Source organism: Cucurbita moschata, unplaced genomic scaffold, assembly GCF_002738365.1.
Source record: "Cucurbita moschata cultivar Rifu unplaced genomic scaffold, Cmos_1.0 Cmo_Scf00007, whole genome shotgun sequence".
NCBI lineage: Eukaryota > Viridiplantae > Streptophyta > Magnoliopsida > Cucurbitales > Cucurbitaceae > Cucurbita > Cucurbita moschata.
Window position 1 is genome coordinate 1,278,294 of NW_019268523.1, and position 14,290 is coordinate 1,292,583.

The 14,290-nt window shown below is 38.5% G+C and overlaps 3 protein-coding genes and 3 long non-coding RNA genes across 7 annotated transcripts in view; 3 read left to right on the top strand and 3 right to left on the bottom strand.

Moving 5' to 3' along the window:
- Positions 1 to 21: 21 nt before the first annotated feature.
- On the bottom strand, positions 22 to 557 carry LOC111444717. Its single transcript, XR_002710728.1, has 3 exons — positions 465 to 557; positions 258 to 380; positions 22 to 153 (listed from the first exon to the last, which is right to left on the bottom strand). It is a non-coding gene; the product is annotated as an uncharacterized LOC111444717 (long non-coding RNA).
- On the top strand, positions 143 to 4,147 carry LOC111444713 (phosphate transporter PHO1 homolog 9-like). Its single transcript, XM_023082726.1, has 13 exons — positions 143 to 762; positions 844 to 1,144; positions 1,239 to 1,287; positions 1,364 to 1,435; positions 1,511 to 1,640; positions 2,093 to 2,213; positions 2,290 to 2,548; positions 2,613 to 2,717; positions 2,797 to 2,841; positions 2,973 to 3,122; positions 3,215 to 3,493; positions 3,581 to 3,720; positions 3,801 to 4,147. The coding sequence occupies exons 1-13, from the start codon at positions 201 to 203 to the stop codon at positions 3,907 to 3,909; spliced, it is 2,322 nt and encodes a 773-aa protein (XP_022938494.1). The 5' UTR covers positions 143 to 200; the 3' UTR covers positions 3,910 to 4,147.
- LOC111444718 lies at positions 2,104 to 2,313 on the bottom strand. The gene is made up of 2 exons (XR_002710729.1): positions 2,232 to 2,313; positions 2,104 to 2,148 (listed from the first exon to the last, which is right to left on the bottom strand). It is a non-coding gene; the product is annotated as an uncharacterized LOC111444718 (long non-coding RNA).
- A 1,318-nt stretch (positions 4,148 to 5,465) lies between the features above and the next one.
- LOC111444712 (phosphate transporter PHO1 homolog 9-like) lies at positions 5,466 to 10,378 on the top strand. Of its 2 annotated transcripts, none has more exons than XM_023082724.1 (13): positions 5,466 to 6,470; positions 6,544 to 6,880; positions 6,983 to 7,031; positions 7,122 to 7,193; positions 7,287 to 7,416; positions 7,493 to 7,613; positions 7,701 to 7,959; positions 8,541 to 8,645; positions 8,729 to 8,773; positions 8,866 to 9,015; positions 9,097 to 9,375; positions 9,485 to 9,624; positions 9,811 to 10,378. In XM_023082724.1, the coding sequence occupies exons 1-13, from the start codon at positions 5,927 to 5,929 to the stop codon at positions 9,899 to 9,901; spliced, it is 2,322 nt and encodes a 773-aa protein (XP_022938492.1). In that variant the 5' UTR covers positions 5,466 to 5,926; the 3' UTR covers positions 9,902 to 10,378. The 2 variants fall into 2 exon arrangements, with proteins under 2 accessions (XP_022938492.1, XP_022938493.1); XM_023082725.1 differs by having other exon boundaries at positions 6,559 to 6,880.
- A 415-nt stretch (positions 10,379 to 10,793) lies between these two features.
- LOC111444714 (SPX domain-containing protein 4-like) lies at positions 10,794 to 13,392 on the bottom strand. The gene is made up of 3 exons (XM_023082727.1): positions 12,826 to 13,392; positions 11,576 to 11,741; positions 10,794 to 11,466 (listed from the first exon to the last, which is right to left on the bottom strand). The coding sequence occupies exons 1-3, from the start codon at positions 13,165 to 13,167 to the stop codon at positions 11,000 to 11,002; spliced, it is 975 nt and encodes a 324-aa protein (XP_022938495.1). The 5' UTR covers positions 13,168 to 13,392; the 3' UTR covers positions 10,794 to 10,999.
- A 546-nt stretch (positions 13,393 to 13,938) lies between these two features.
- The window catches only part of LOC111445186, a 2,799-nt gene continuing 2,447 nt past the window's right edge, over positions 13,939 to 14,290 (top strand). The window contains exon 1 of the long non-coding RNA XR_002710790.1: positions 13,939 to 14,099. This is a non-coding gene — a long non-coding RNA (uncharacterized LOC111445186). The remainder of the gene's footprint in view (positions 14,100 to 14,290) is intronic.

Sequence of the window (14,290 nt, forward strand, 5' to 3'; positions counted from 1 at the left end):
TATTATTTGATCAAAGAACAGGCAAGGAATTAATGAAAAACTTTTCTTTAAACAACAGCAGTGTCGTGGTTGACGCTGCCAAATCAATGCAGGTCAAGATGTTTGCGCAGTAATCATGTAGGACATCCTCATGTCAAATCCAAATCTTCCCACCTTGACAAAACCAAAAGCATCAATGCAGAGAATTTCACAGAGCAAAGATGAAGTTCGGGAAGGAATTTTTGTCTCAAATGGTGCCGGAATGGCAAGAGGCATACCTGGATTACAGCCATCTGAAAACAGTGTTGAAAGAAGTCAGCCGGGCGAGACAGCCAGAGGCATCCGACGGGACAACGCGCAACTTGAAGAGAAGGGTCTCTCTGTACAGAGCTTTCAGCGGGCTAGCAGGACCGAGACGCTCTCAACAGATGCAGGAGGATGCTATACATACAAACATAATTCATACAGGGTCTGAAGAGTGTTACCAGAGCATGCTGTTCGCTTCATCGTCGGAGCAAAGCGATGAACATCAGGTGGAGTTCTTCAGGAGACTTGATGATGAGTTTAATAAAGTGGTGGGGTTTTACAAGAAGGAAGTGGCGGAGCTGATGAGGGAGGCTGAGGAGTTGAGCAAGCAGATAGATATCTTGATTGCGCTGCGGATTAAGGTAGAGAAGCCAGATATTGCTCTTGAAGATTTTAATGAAAGTGTCAGTCTTACAGGTAGTAGTACATCCTCAGCTTCTACTTCTACTGCTAAGTCCACTTTTCCCAGAACTGCAAGTAAGTGATCGTTGAATAGATTCTTGAACTTTCGATTTTGTGTTCGATAAATACCAGTAACAAAGATGAACGTATTTGTAGAACGGTCAAGCTTGGAGGTAACCCAAGAAGTTGAGATGGAAACTAGAGAAGCAAAAAGTAACAGCAGGAAGGCCAGTGGAGGAATAGCTCATCCTACCATTCAAAAACTCAAGTTAGAGTTGTTGTCCCAAGTACGGATTAATGTCCAGCCCGAAACACCAATATCGACATTAAAATGTATGGTCATGAGTTCCAAATCTCAGTTGTCTTATAATAAGACAGAGTTGAGGAAGGCAGAAGAACTGATGAAGCGTGCCTTCATTGAATTCTACCAAAAGCTTCGAGTTCTAAAAGGCTACAGGTAATGCATGAATATTGATATCATACTGAACATATATTACTTCACTGTTGAATTTGCAGAACTATAAATGGAGTTGTTCCTTATGAATCTGCAGTTTGTTGAATAAACTGGCCGTTTCGAAGATCATGAAGAAATATGATAAGGTCTCAACAGCCACCAATGTTTATATTTGAAGAACATAATCTTTTTCCTTCAGTAATTATGATTTTATCCTTGCAGATTACATCACGTAAAGCATCGAAGGCCTACCTCGAAATGGTGGAAAAATCTCCTCTTGGCAGCATTCTTGAGGTCTGCAACGATTCCTGAGACAGAATTGTGGTTTAAAGTCCTTTCTTTTTTCAAAGTGTTTCTGTACAACAACAGGTTACAGGGCTCATAGAAAGGGTGGAGGCTGTTTTCATTAAGCACTTTGCAGATGGAAACCGTAGAAGAGGGATGGACATTTTGAAAAGAAAAATCAAAAGGGAAAGACAAGGAATTACCTTTTTCTCCGGTAAGAAGACTAGTTGCTTTATGTAACAGCCCAAGCCCACCGCTAATAGATATTGTCCGCTTTGGCCCGTTACGTATCGTTGTCAACCTCACGATTTTTAAAAACGCATCTGTTAGGAAGAGGTTTTCACACCCTTATAGAAATACTTCGTTCCTCTCTCCAACCGATGTGTCTTACAATCCACCCCTTTGGGGGCCAGCGTCCTCATTGGCACACCGCTCATTACCTGACTCTGATACCATTTGTAACAGCCCAAGCCCACCGCTGACAGATATCGTCCACTTTGGCCCGTTAGGTATTGTCGTCAACTTCACGGTTTTTAAAAACGCGTCTGTTAGGGAGAAATTTCCACACCCTAATAGAAATGTTTTGTTCCCCTCTCCAACCGATGTGAGATTTTACACTTCAAAGCTAATGTCTTGTGCTCTTAAACTTGAATTGGGTATCTGCAGGTTTTTTCTTTGGCTGCTCGCTTGCACTTGTAGTGGCCATCATTCTAGTCATACACCTAAGAAACATCTTCAAGAGTCAAGGGCGTGGGCCGTACATGGATAACATATTTCCTCTCTATAGGTAATTCAAGAAGCTTACTTTGAAGCTCCAAAGAACATGGCTGCTCGATTGTTGATACCAATGTTTCCTTTTTCAGCCTTTTTGGATTCATTGTCTTGCACATGCTGATATACTCTGCAAATCTATACTTTTGGAGGCGTTACCATGTAAACTACACCCTTATGTTTGGCTTCAAGCAAGGGACGGAGTTGGGTTACTGGGAGGTCTTTTTTCTTAGTTCAGGTCTTGCTGTGATCACAATGGCTTGCATCCTCTCCAATTTGGACATGGAAGCAGACCCCAGAACCCGATCCTTTGCGGCCATAACTGAATCAGTCCCTTTGGCTCTACTCATTGTAAGAAGTTCATGTCTCAAATATCTGTCTTCATCATCCATGGCTGAACTCAATCATTCTGCAGGCCCTTCTTTTCTTAATATTCTGTCCTTTCGACATCCTATTTCGTCCCAGCCGCTTCTTCCTCATTCGCAGCGCATTTCATTTGGTCTGTGCTCCTTTATACAAGGTACTTGGAGCAAGAGAAGGTTTACAAAAATGTATATCTATTGTCGAACACATAACTTAAATCTATATATTGTCTTCAGGTTAGCCTCCAAGACTTTTTCTTGGCAGACCAGCTCACTAGCCAGGTTTGATATCAAGCCTCTTTAAACTTCAATATCTTCTATTCTCCGGAAGAACTTCGATGTCTATCATCTAGATGACTGAAATCGTTCAAAGTTCATACACCAAAGCTAAACCAGATACAATTTCACATCAGGTTCAAGCGTTCAGAAGTTTACAATTCTACGTCTGCTACTATGGGTGGGGGGATTTCATACGAAGATCAAATAAGTGCTTCGAGAGCAGAATTTTCGAAGCTTTTTACTTTGTTGTTGCAATTATTCCATACTGGATTCGTACTCTTCAGGTAATCTGGCTAGTGTTTTGCACAGCAAACTACAAATGTCTTCCTCAATATTGTATGAACTCATCAGAGATAAAGTTGTTGAATGCTTACAGTGCCTTCGACGTTTGGTGGAAGAGAAAGATGTAGAACATGTATTTAATGGACTGAAATACTTCTCAACAATCGTTGCAATTGCAATGAGAACAGGCCATGATTTGAATATGGGGATGATTTGGAGAATTTTAGCGGCAATTAGTTCTGCTATTGCAACAATTTCAGGCACATATTGGGACATAGTTCAAGATTGGGGACTTCTCCAACGAAACTCGAAAAATCCATGGTTGAGAGACAAACTATTGATATCCAACAAAAATGTTTACTATGTAGCAATTGTAAGAACATACCGCAAATTCTTGAAAACCTAGCTTTCCATTACATGTTTTAGCCGATAATACCAATCTTCCGAATCTTGGTTGCAGGGACTGAATATCTTGTTGAGACTCGCTTGGATGCAATCAGTATTAGGTTTCAGAGAAGCTCCATTTATCCACAGACAAGCCTTGATCGCCATTGTCGCCGTGCTGGAAATCATTCGACGAGGAATCTGGAACTTCTTCAGGTTTGTCCGATTGTAAAGCTGTATTAACAACGTCAGCGAAAAAGAAATCAACTAACGAAACTTGATTTTGTGTTCATCAGGATGGAGAATGAACACCTGAACAATGTGGGGAAGTTCAGAGCATTCAACTCTGTGCCATTACCTTTCGAATTCGACGACAACAACAACAAAACGAGAACTCGACTATGAGTAAGACGATTACAGTGAAAGAAATAATCTTATAATAAATAAACATAATTATAAAAATAAAAACAAAAATAAAAACATGTTAATTTATAGATTATACCCCATATTCCAAGATTCATGATGCGGTGACATGCACGTGACATTATTCATATTATATGGTTGGACTTTTATAATTCTCTTCCCGGGTGTGACATTATTCATTTCATACAAAATTCAACTATATAAAAGTTCATTAAGCTAATTTTATTTATTTTTTTTAAAGAAAAAAATGGTTTGTTTTTTTCTTGCTGAATGTTCTCCATATAAAGTCATAAACATACAGCTGTATGACTTTGGCCCGTTCAAGTTATATTTTTCAATAATGATAACTAACCGTATCTCGTTTTTTTTTCCCGAGTCGCATGTTTTAATTTTCTTTGGTCGTTAATATCTCGAATTCCATTACGGCTTTTCTTTTTACTTAACCAACTCTTGCCAAATACTCGTAAGTCGTAAACAAAATTAGCTTTGTTAATAACGGATAAAATTTGAAAATAAATAATGCACCCGACCTTCGTTTGTAGATTTAAAGGATGACATACATATTTATAAAAAAAATATTTTTTTTGTAATACAATAAATAGAATATAAATTATTGGTGATTATGTGTCGTTCATATTAATTATGATTAAGAGATTATATTATGATTATTAATTATGTATGCATTATATATGAGATGATATGTGGAAGTCAAAATTAATCTCCCAAGTAAAAATGGGCCAAGTGACGTCATAATTAACCACCATAAATAATACGCCATTTCCCACCACCACCTATACTCCCATTATTTGTTTAGCTTCTCAAACCAACCATTCACTAATTATTTTAAAAATTAGCCCATAATTTTACATAATTTTATGATGATTATAAAAAACACGTAAATTTTTTAATTTTTATCCAACCGTTATTAAGAAACCGTACATTATGTAATGAATGTAGCAGTCTGATTAAATAAAATTTATATAAAAGAGAGAAAAAAATATCTCATATTATATTCCTTACTACTTTTTTTTTACTTTTAAAAATTGTTTTGTTTCGAATTCTATTTTGATCCAAAATTTTAAAAAATTCTATAAATATAAGAATAATCATATTAATTTATCTAAAATGACATTTTAATTCAATACGATTATATGTTATGACAGTGCAGTAAATAAAATATTAATTATTATTCTAATAATCGATAATTCAATTTTTTACCGTTGTAATTACTGAACTAAAAAAATAACTGTATTCAAATGTCGTTTTTTTTACGTGAGATTTGGAAAAATTAAAAAAAAAAAAAAAGTCGAAAACCCTAATCTATATGAGCTATGACATATGCTCATAATGACATATAATATAAAGAAAATTTTACATTATTGTATTGTTTATTATATCATAATGAGATTTAAAATTTAGAATTAAAAGCAAAATTCTAAAAGAAAAAAAGTAAAAAGAAATGACCTAATTATTATTATTTATTCCGCGTGATATTAACTACATGCAATAATTTTGAAGGAACATTGCTTGTGGAAAGCATCGCCATCGACGAATCGCGGCTGAACAGCATAATGTACTGCTTGATGCTACTAGTCAAGCGATCCTTATCTCTACGCGGAGCGAAGCGAGTTGTTCCCATGGTGATAATGTGGGACATCCTCCTCTCAAATCGATCCCAGTTACTCATTTTTCACTGTTTTTCCTCTTCTGCAGCCGGCGTTCGAGACTCAGTGGATGAACGAATCTGGAGAGGAGAACCCAACATGAAAAGTATTCTCCATTTCTTGCTGAAAACGAAAGCCACTGAAGCTTCTGCGCGCTCATGATTCCGACGAAGTCAAAGGGTAAACCCCTTTATTTATTAAAGATGATCTAAGAAAAAAATGGAATGACAGGTCTAAAATAATTGTCAAATGCCCACCGAATATATATATGTATGTATGGGAATGCATTTCGAATAACCAATTGGCAACTCATCCTGTAAAGCCACCCTTCTTAGATGAAGTTCGGGAAGGAGTTTTTGTCCCAAATGGTGCCGGAATGGCAAGAAGCGTACTTGGATTACAATAATCTGAAAGCAATTTTGAAAGAAGTAAGCATATCTAGGCAGCCAAAAGCTCCGGATGCCTCAGGAAAGCTAAAGAGAAAGATGTCATTATATAGAGCTTTCAGTGGGCTTACAACGCAGAGGAATTCTCCAAGGAAGCAGGATGATGCAATCATCACAAACATAGTTCATAATGGTTCTGAAGAGAGCTATCAGAGCATGTTCTTTATGTCATCTGACCAAGGAGGTGGAAATGAGGTGCTATTCTTTAGGGAACTTGATGCTGAGTTCAATAAGGTGGTGAGGTTTTACAAGAAGAAAGTGGGGGAGCTGACGGTGGAGGCTGAGGAATTGAGCAAACAGATGGATATTTTGGTTGCTCTAAGGATTAAGGTGGAGAAACCAGATGTTGCTTCCAATGATGTCGATGAGCCTGTCGATCTAGCAGGAACTGCAGCCTCCTCAACTGTTAATTCCATCAATGGAAGAAGTACAGGTAAGTTGGAAAAAAGATCTTTAGTTATAAATGCAATGGTTTTGTGAATTTGATTTGGTTTCTTACTGTCTAGATTGTGTTTTAGAAGGACGGTCGCGCTTCGAAATAACTCAGGAAGTTGAGACGGTAGACGAGGAGATGGAAGCAAAAGAGGGCAACAGTTACAGCAGGAAAGGGAGTAGGGGAACAACTCAAACCATTCAAGAACACAGGCCAGCTTCATTAGACTTGTTACCCCATGTAAGGATTAATATCGCTCCTGAAACACCAGTATCAACCTTGAAATACATGGTTGCGAGTTCCAAAGCTGGGTTATCATATAAGAAAACGGAGTTGAGGAAGTCAGAAGAATTGATGACTCGGGCCTTGATTGAATTCTACCAAAAGCTTCAAGTTCTAAAAGGTTACAGGTAATAGCAATACATGAGTCTTGATTATCATAGTGAAGATTATGTTTCTTCATTGTTGAATTTGTCAAAATATTAACAGCTTTACTTCTAATGGATCTACAGCTTCTTAAACATATTGGCTGTTTCGAAGATCGTGAAGAAGTATGATAAGGTAAGGTCTCCACAGCTTCCAGTCTATTTACTTGAAATGGATTATCTTTTTCCTTCAAGTAATTCTGAATCTCGGGTTTTGTCAATACAGATAACGTCACGTCGAGCGTCGAAGGTCTACTTAGAAATGGTGGATAAATCTCCTCTTGGCAGCACTATGGAGGTCTGTTACAGTTCCTGAAATTTCATGGTGGTATATTTAGCCAACTCTCACCTGAAAGTTTTTCTTCTTCAAAATGTTTCTGTACTGCCACAGGTCACACGGCTCATAGAAAGAGTGGAGGCTGTTTTCATTAAGCACTTTGCAAATGGAAACCGAAGAAAAGGGATGGACATTCTGAGAAGAAAAATCAGAAGGGAAAAACATGGAATTACGTTTTTCTCTGGTAATAACACTTGTTAGAGCAAAAGGGTCTTTCTTGCAATGTCTTGTACACTCAAATTTGATTTGAATATCTGCAGGGGTTTTCTTCGGCTGTGCCATGGCACTTGTAGCGGCCATTATTGTAGTGATACACCTAAGAAATATCTTTGAGAGCACAGGGCGCAGCCAGTACATGGATAACATATTTCCTCTGTATAGGTAATTTTAGATAGCGACTTTGATGTTTTGAGGCATTTTACTTTTTGAGTACCATTTTGATGTTGATATTTATGCTTACTTTTTCAGCCTTTTTGGATTCATCATCTTGCACTTGATGATGTACTCTGGAAATATATACTTTTGGAGGCGTTACCGAGTCAATTACTCATTTATGTTTGGCTTCAAGCAAGGGACAGAGTTGAGTCACCGGGAGGTCTTTTTTCTCAGTACAGGTCTTGCTGTGCTCACATTGGCTTGTGTTCTCTCACATTTGGACATGGAGGTGGACCTGAAAACCAAAAGATTTGAAGCTATATCCGAGTCAATTCCTCTAGCTCTACTCACTGTAAGCTCCATCGTTCATTGTGTAATGCAGTGTCTCAAATATTTCTCTCTTCATGCTCTAGCTATTGTTGTGAGATCCCACGTCGGTTGGAGAGGGGAACAAAGCATTCCTTATAAGGGTGTCGAAACCTCTCCCTAGCAAATGCGTTTTAAAGCTCAAAGAGGACAATATCTGCTAGCGGTGGGCTTGGACTGTCACAAATGGTATCAAAGTCAGTCACCAGGCAGTGTGCCAACGAGCTTGGGCTGTTACAAATGATATTAGAGTCAGTCACTGAGCGGTGTGCCAGCGAGGATGCTGGGACCCCAAGGGGGGTGGATTGTGAGATCGCACATTAGTTGGAGAGGGGAACAAAACATTTCTTATAAGGGTATGGAAATCTCTCAGATTGTGAGATCCCACATCGATTGGAGAGGGGAACGAAGTATTCCTTATAAGGGTGTGAAAACCTCTCCCTAGCGAATGCATTTTAAAACCTTTAAGGGAAAGTCCAAAGAAGATAATATCTTCTAGCGGTGGGCATAGGCTGTTACAATTGTAGTAAGAGTAAAAGCCATATCTAAGCAGAACTCATTTTGCAGGTTCTTCTTCTTATAATATTTTGTCCTTTTGATATCATATTCCGTTCCAGCCGCTTCTTCCTAATTCGTAGTGCATTTCATCTGGTCTGTACACCGTTCTACAAGGTACTCATGGGAAGAGAAGCTTCACAAATATGTATTTCTACTTTTGAACGAAAAAGTGAATTCAAATCTTCATTTTTTTTCAGGTTACACTCGAAGACTTTTTCTTGGCAGATCAGCTGACCAGCCAGGTTTCACATTAACCTTCTTTAAGATTTCTGTATGTTCATTCTCCTGGTAAACGTAACACATCAAGACTAATACAGTTGCAATATCTCATCAGGTGCAAGCCTTCAGAAGTTTAGAATTCTATATCTGTTACTACGGGTGGGGCGACTTTATACGAAGATCGAATACATGCAAAGAGAACAAAGTTTTTGAAGCCTTTTACTTTGTTGTTGCAATTATTCCATATTGGATCCGTACTCTTCAGGTAATCAACTGGTTTAACAGATATTTTCCCATGTTCCCATGGTATCAAATCATCAGGGCTAAGGTTGTTTAATGCTTGCAGTGCCTCCGGCGCTTGATCGAAGAGAAAGACGTGATGCATGTGTTTAATGGACTGAAGTACTTCTCAACGGTCATTGCAGTTGCTATGAGAACTGGCAATGATTTGAATATGGGGATGACTTGGAGAAACTTGGCTGCTGTTAGTTCTGTTATTGCAACAATTTCAGGCACGTACTGGGATATAGTATGGGATTGGGGTCTTCTGCGACGAAACTCGAAAAATCCATGGTTGAGAGACAAACTAGTGATATCCAACAAAAGTGTTTACTTTGCAGCAATTGTAAGAACACTACTGGTTGTTTTGGATCTGTTCTTCTATGAAAATCAGCTTGGAATAGGAAACTATGATGCATCTTAGCTGATAATTTTGTTTGGAATCTGGATTGCAGGTACTGAATATCTTGCTACGACTTGCTTGGATGCAATCCGTATTAGGCTTTAGAGAAGCTCCATTCATCCATAGGCAAGCCTTAATTGCGATCGTCGCCGTGTTGGAGATTATTCGACGAGGAATCTGGAATTTCTTCAGGTATGTTCTTCGTTCCTTGAATCATTTCAGGCAGGGAATGGATGTTCTCTTGAAAGGGGTATTTAAACATTATAGAACTAAGTTTTGTGCAACAAAATGGCTGATTATAGAACTCCATGATCAACTTCAACTAGCTTCTGCATTACTCGTGATGATTAAAAGACTTGTGGATTTTTTACTGATCAGGTTGGAGAATGAGCACCTAAACAATGTGGGGAAATACAGGGCATTCGATTCTGTTCCACTTCCTTTCGATTACGACGAGATGGTGCGATGAGAACCCGGTTATGAAGATCAAAAAGATACTGTCTTGACTCATTTTTTTATTCTTATACATGGCTTGGCTTGGTTTTCTTTGTATTTTAGTTCAAATGTAGAAACTAACTGGTTGTCTCATAATATTGAGAGAGGAATAGGTTTAGTCTAGCATGAGAATCTGTAAAAAAGAAAGAAATCTTCCATACAAATGGAGCAGTGTTTTCAAAGCCACCTCAAGGTGACACAAAGGGACCAAAAATGGAATCTCTGTATGGCATGTATTTATGTGGACCTTTTGCAAAGAGTTAGTTTCGTGGGTATAAGAAGGTTGGGTGCTGCGTGTCACACGGTCATGCTTGTTCAAGGCGTGTTGTCTATAGCTGCATGCTCGTTACATGTCAAACCCCTTGCATTATATCCCTTTATTGCTTTCCTTTATCGTTTTCATGATGTATAGTTCTTTTTTTGTATTTCCTAAATGTATAACGTTTTGACAGAATCATGTTACGCCTTGGTAGATCTAAAATGTCTCAAAATGTACTATAGGGAGATGCGACTAGTCATCAATTCTTCCTACCTGGAGTTATATGCTATCGAAGTTGTTGTGTTGCCTTTCTCACTTATAGCCTATAACATTGCTTTTCAACCTCTCTTTCAATCTTGCATTCAAACTTTCTTTCGAAAATCTCTCTGCTCCCGTTTTCTAAAAAACTTTCTTTTCAAACGGGGTCAGAGGTTTGAGCATTTATCGCCAAGTTGTAGGCGACGCAATTTCGAGTTGGCTAACTCATTCGGTGTTGAGAGTGAGTGTCGCACAATCGCTCGTAAACATCTCGAAGGGGTGCAGGTGCAATTGTGACACTACACATTGTGGCGGCGCCTGATTGAAGACGCTCACCTAGGCACTTCAAGAGGCGAACTGACCTCAGGTCGATTTGATTTGATAATTCAAGTTCATATCATCATCAGATGACAAAATAGCTTGTCAATTCTTCACACATTCATGGAACAGAACTTAATTCGGCTACCAGATTGTACATAATTCTATACACTCGACTGTACAGAGTTCCAACAAAAAGCGATGAAAACTCAGTTACACAGTGAGGGAAGAACAAAACTAGTCATCATCTTCATCACCTTTAGGCAAAGAAGCCAAAGAGTTTGAAGGAGAGTTCTCATCAGTCACAGCACCACTACTCTCATCATCCTGACTCTTAAAGAGAGACGAAAATGACAAAGGATTATTGGTGGAGCTTTCTTTCTTTAGGCCACTAATGGCTGTCATTGCAGCAACAATGCTTCTATATAAATCCTCACTTTCCTCCCCAAGATCTGAAGGCGTCTTAGCAGTAACAATTCTCGAGTCATCGAGCATTGGGTTCGGGTCAACTCGCAAGGCCGGTGTAGATTCAACCACTTCTTCTTCCAATGGGAAGAGTAGCTCTAGATTTGCCTCACATTGATGAACCAGGCTTGTGAGAAGTTCTGTTGTAAAGAAAGGTTGACGCACTACAAGTTGCATGTAAGGCAGACGCAACAGTTCACCCGTTCGTTTATCATACTTCTTGAGAATTTTTATTAGCCCTTTAAACCCAAATTTGAAAACAATTCAGTAAAAAAAATGCTTGTGCCACAGCTATAACATGAACCAAAGGCAATATTGATATACAGATTGATTGATGTACTGCTTTACCTGCAAAATTGAGGGAGCTGTAGTTTTTGAGAAGCACCATTCCTCCATGAATGGCAACGAAGTCCTTGCGAATGTTCATCATTTCTTCACTGAATTCATTCTCTGATGTGAAACCACCTCCCCTGCTACTCTTTTCCTTGACATGATCAATTCTTTGCTTCAGCTCCTGCGCCAATTGAACTCGAGTATCGTTATACAGCTACAACTGCTGGAAACCTTTCTGATCTAGACACGAAATATAGCATAGTAAAAATGTAATCAAGAGGTATTCTGTACCATTTTGGCTTTAAAAGAACATAGTTTCAAACTTAGATGCATAACTTGTTTGCTAATCTCAGTAGGATCTTTCTTCCGGAAATGGTTTTCAAATATTAAAATTTGATCTGAAAACAGAAACAACATCGTTCCACTACTCTTAATTGGTACGAGGTTTTTTTGGAAAAACCAAAAGTAAAGTCACGAGAGCTTATGCTCAAAGTGGGCAACATCATACCATTGTGGAGGGTCATGATTTTTAACATGGTATCAAAGTCACGCCCTTAACTTAGTCACGTTAATAGAGTCCTTAAGTGTCGGACAAAGAAGTCGTGAGCTTAGAACGTGTAGTCAAAAGTGACTCAAATGTCGAACAAAGGGTGTACATTGTTCGAGGGCTCTAGAGAAGGAGTCAAACTTCAATTAAGAGAAAGTTGTTCGAGAGTTCTATAGGCTTTAGGGGAGACTCTATGGTATACTTCGTTCGAGAGAAACATCTCATACAACACCCTACAACAATTGCTTGTCAAGGATCTTGTAGGATCTTAATGTCAATTGCTTGTCAAGGATCTTGTAGGATCTTAATGTCCTAAGTGGGATCTACCCACTCTAATGACCACCAAACCAATCCAGCGTCAGAGACATCTAACTTTTAAGCCTTCCCATATGACAAACCTTGATGACATACAACTTTTCAAGCTGCATCTTATTGAAGATCAAACAAAACCCTTCCAGCCTCTTCCAGTGTCTTGTTTGATCATCAGTCAGTACGCACTAACTTAATGTTCATCAAATTGTCATATGACACAGCTTTTAATACCGTCTTCCGTAGTACTCAAGATTATTCAAAAGGTCAAATGCCCCGCGACAAAAGTAATAGCACAGTAAACCCAAATTAAATACACAGATTCCATAAATGTATCATAAAACCAACACAGAAATCCAAGAAGAATCCCCCAAACAAAAAAAAGGAGCAGCAAAAGCAAAAAAAGAACCTGAAACCGAATGACAAACTCTTCCTCTTTATCAACGTAAAAATCATTCAACTTCTCAAGCTCTTCATTGAGAATCCGAACGAACCAATCCTGAAGGTCCGCCAAAGAACCAGCACCAGTCTCACAGCGGACGCGATTGGATTCCAAGGGCGTAGTATCGGCGGGATCGTCGAAGGAAACGGGGTGTTGAAAAGGAGGAAGAAGAAAATTAGGCGAAGGGTCGGTGGGGAGATTGGGGTAGTGTTTGAGAAGCTTCTTGAGGGGTTTGTAACAGAGGAATTTGTCCCTCCACTCGGGGAGCGTCTGTTCCAGATGGGTCTTGAATTCCTTCCCAAATTTCATAGCCGAAAGCTCGAAAGATCGGGGTTGAAGATGGGGAGCAATGGAAATTAAGGAGGAATGAGAAAGGGTTATTGAATTAGCGCTGGTTTAGAGTGAATTAGAGGAGAAATCGGTGGGGCAAGATGGAATCGGGAATAATCGAAAGTGGATGGAGAACAAAAAGATGGAAGATCGAATAAAATTGCTTGTTGTGCCGACGTCTTTGTCAGAATCCATTAATTTATTTTGTCATTGGATCTTATGCTCTCATGTTCTTAATCTAATGATTCAACTTGTGCGTCCCGAATTAATCATAATTTGCTATGTCAAAAGTTTATTATCCTCTAAAGGGGAAAGTGATGCATGATACATTCTCCAGAAATAGGTGGAAACTTTTTCCTAACATACGCGTTTTAAAAACTATGAAATTAATACCGACATGTAATGAACCTAAACGGTTAATATCAACAATGAGTTTGGACTATTACAAATGGTATCAGAGCCTTCAATCACCGAACAGTGCGAGATATTGGTTGGAATAGGGCTAGACTCTCTCCTGGCGTAAGTGTAATTTTTCATTTTATAGTCTTTTCTATTTTTTAATTTTTGTGGGATTTTTAGAAGAAGAAGAAATTATTTGGACATGAAAATAATGCAAATTACCCACAAAAGATTTAAATAAATACTATTATTAATTTGTGATTTTAGTTAATATGAATTTGATATTTGCCATTTTTAAAATTACAAAATTATATTGCCGTCTTTACTAAACATTTCATCACCACCGTTGATTTATGCGCGGTTGATCTTCTTTTGATTAGGGTTGAGCGGGAAGTTCCCCTGCAATGCCCTAATTTCACAGACCGCTGTATTTAAATGCTAGTGCTAAGGTTCTAGCAGCATCGCTCGATATCCAGTGGCTGAAGAGTTTATGCCTGCTTAGCAGAAACGAGGTTCATTCTATACCTAAATTTCGTCAATGTTTCGTGCATCTCTAGTATGCACAGTCGATCTTCATGCCGAGTGTAAATGTCGAAAGTTTCGAGCTTTCTGATTCTGTCATTTCCGTTTCCTTTCTTTGCTTGCTTGGAAAGGGATGAACCATACGAATTTTTTTCGTGTTTTTTTTTTTTTTTTTTTTTTT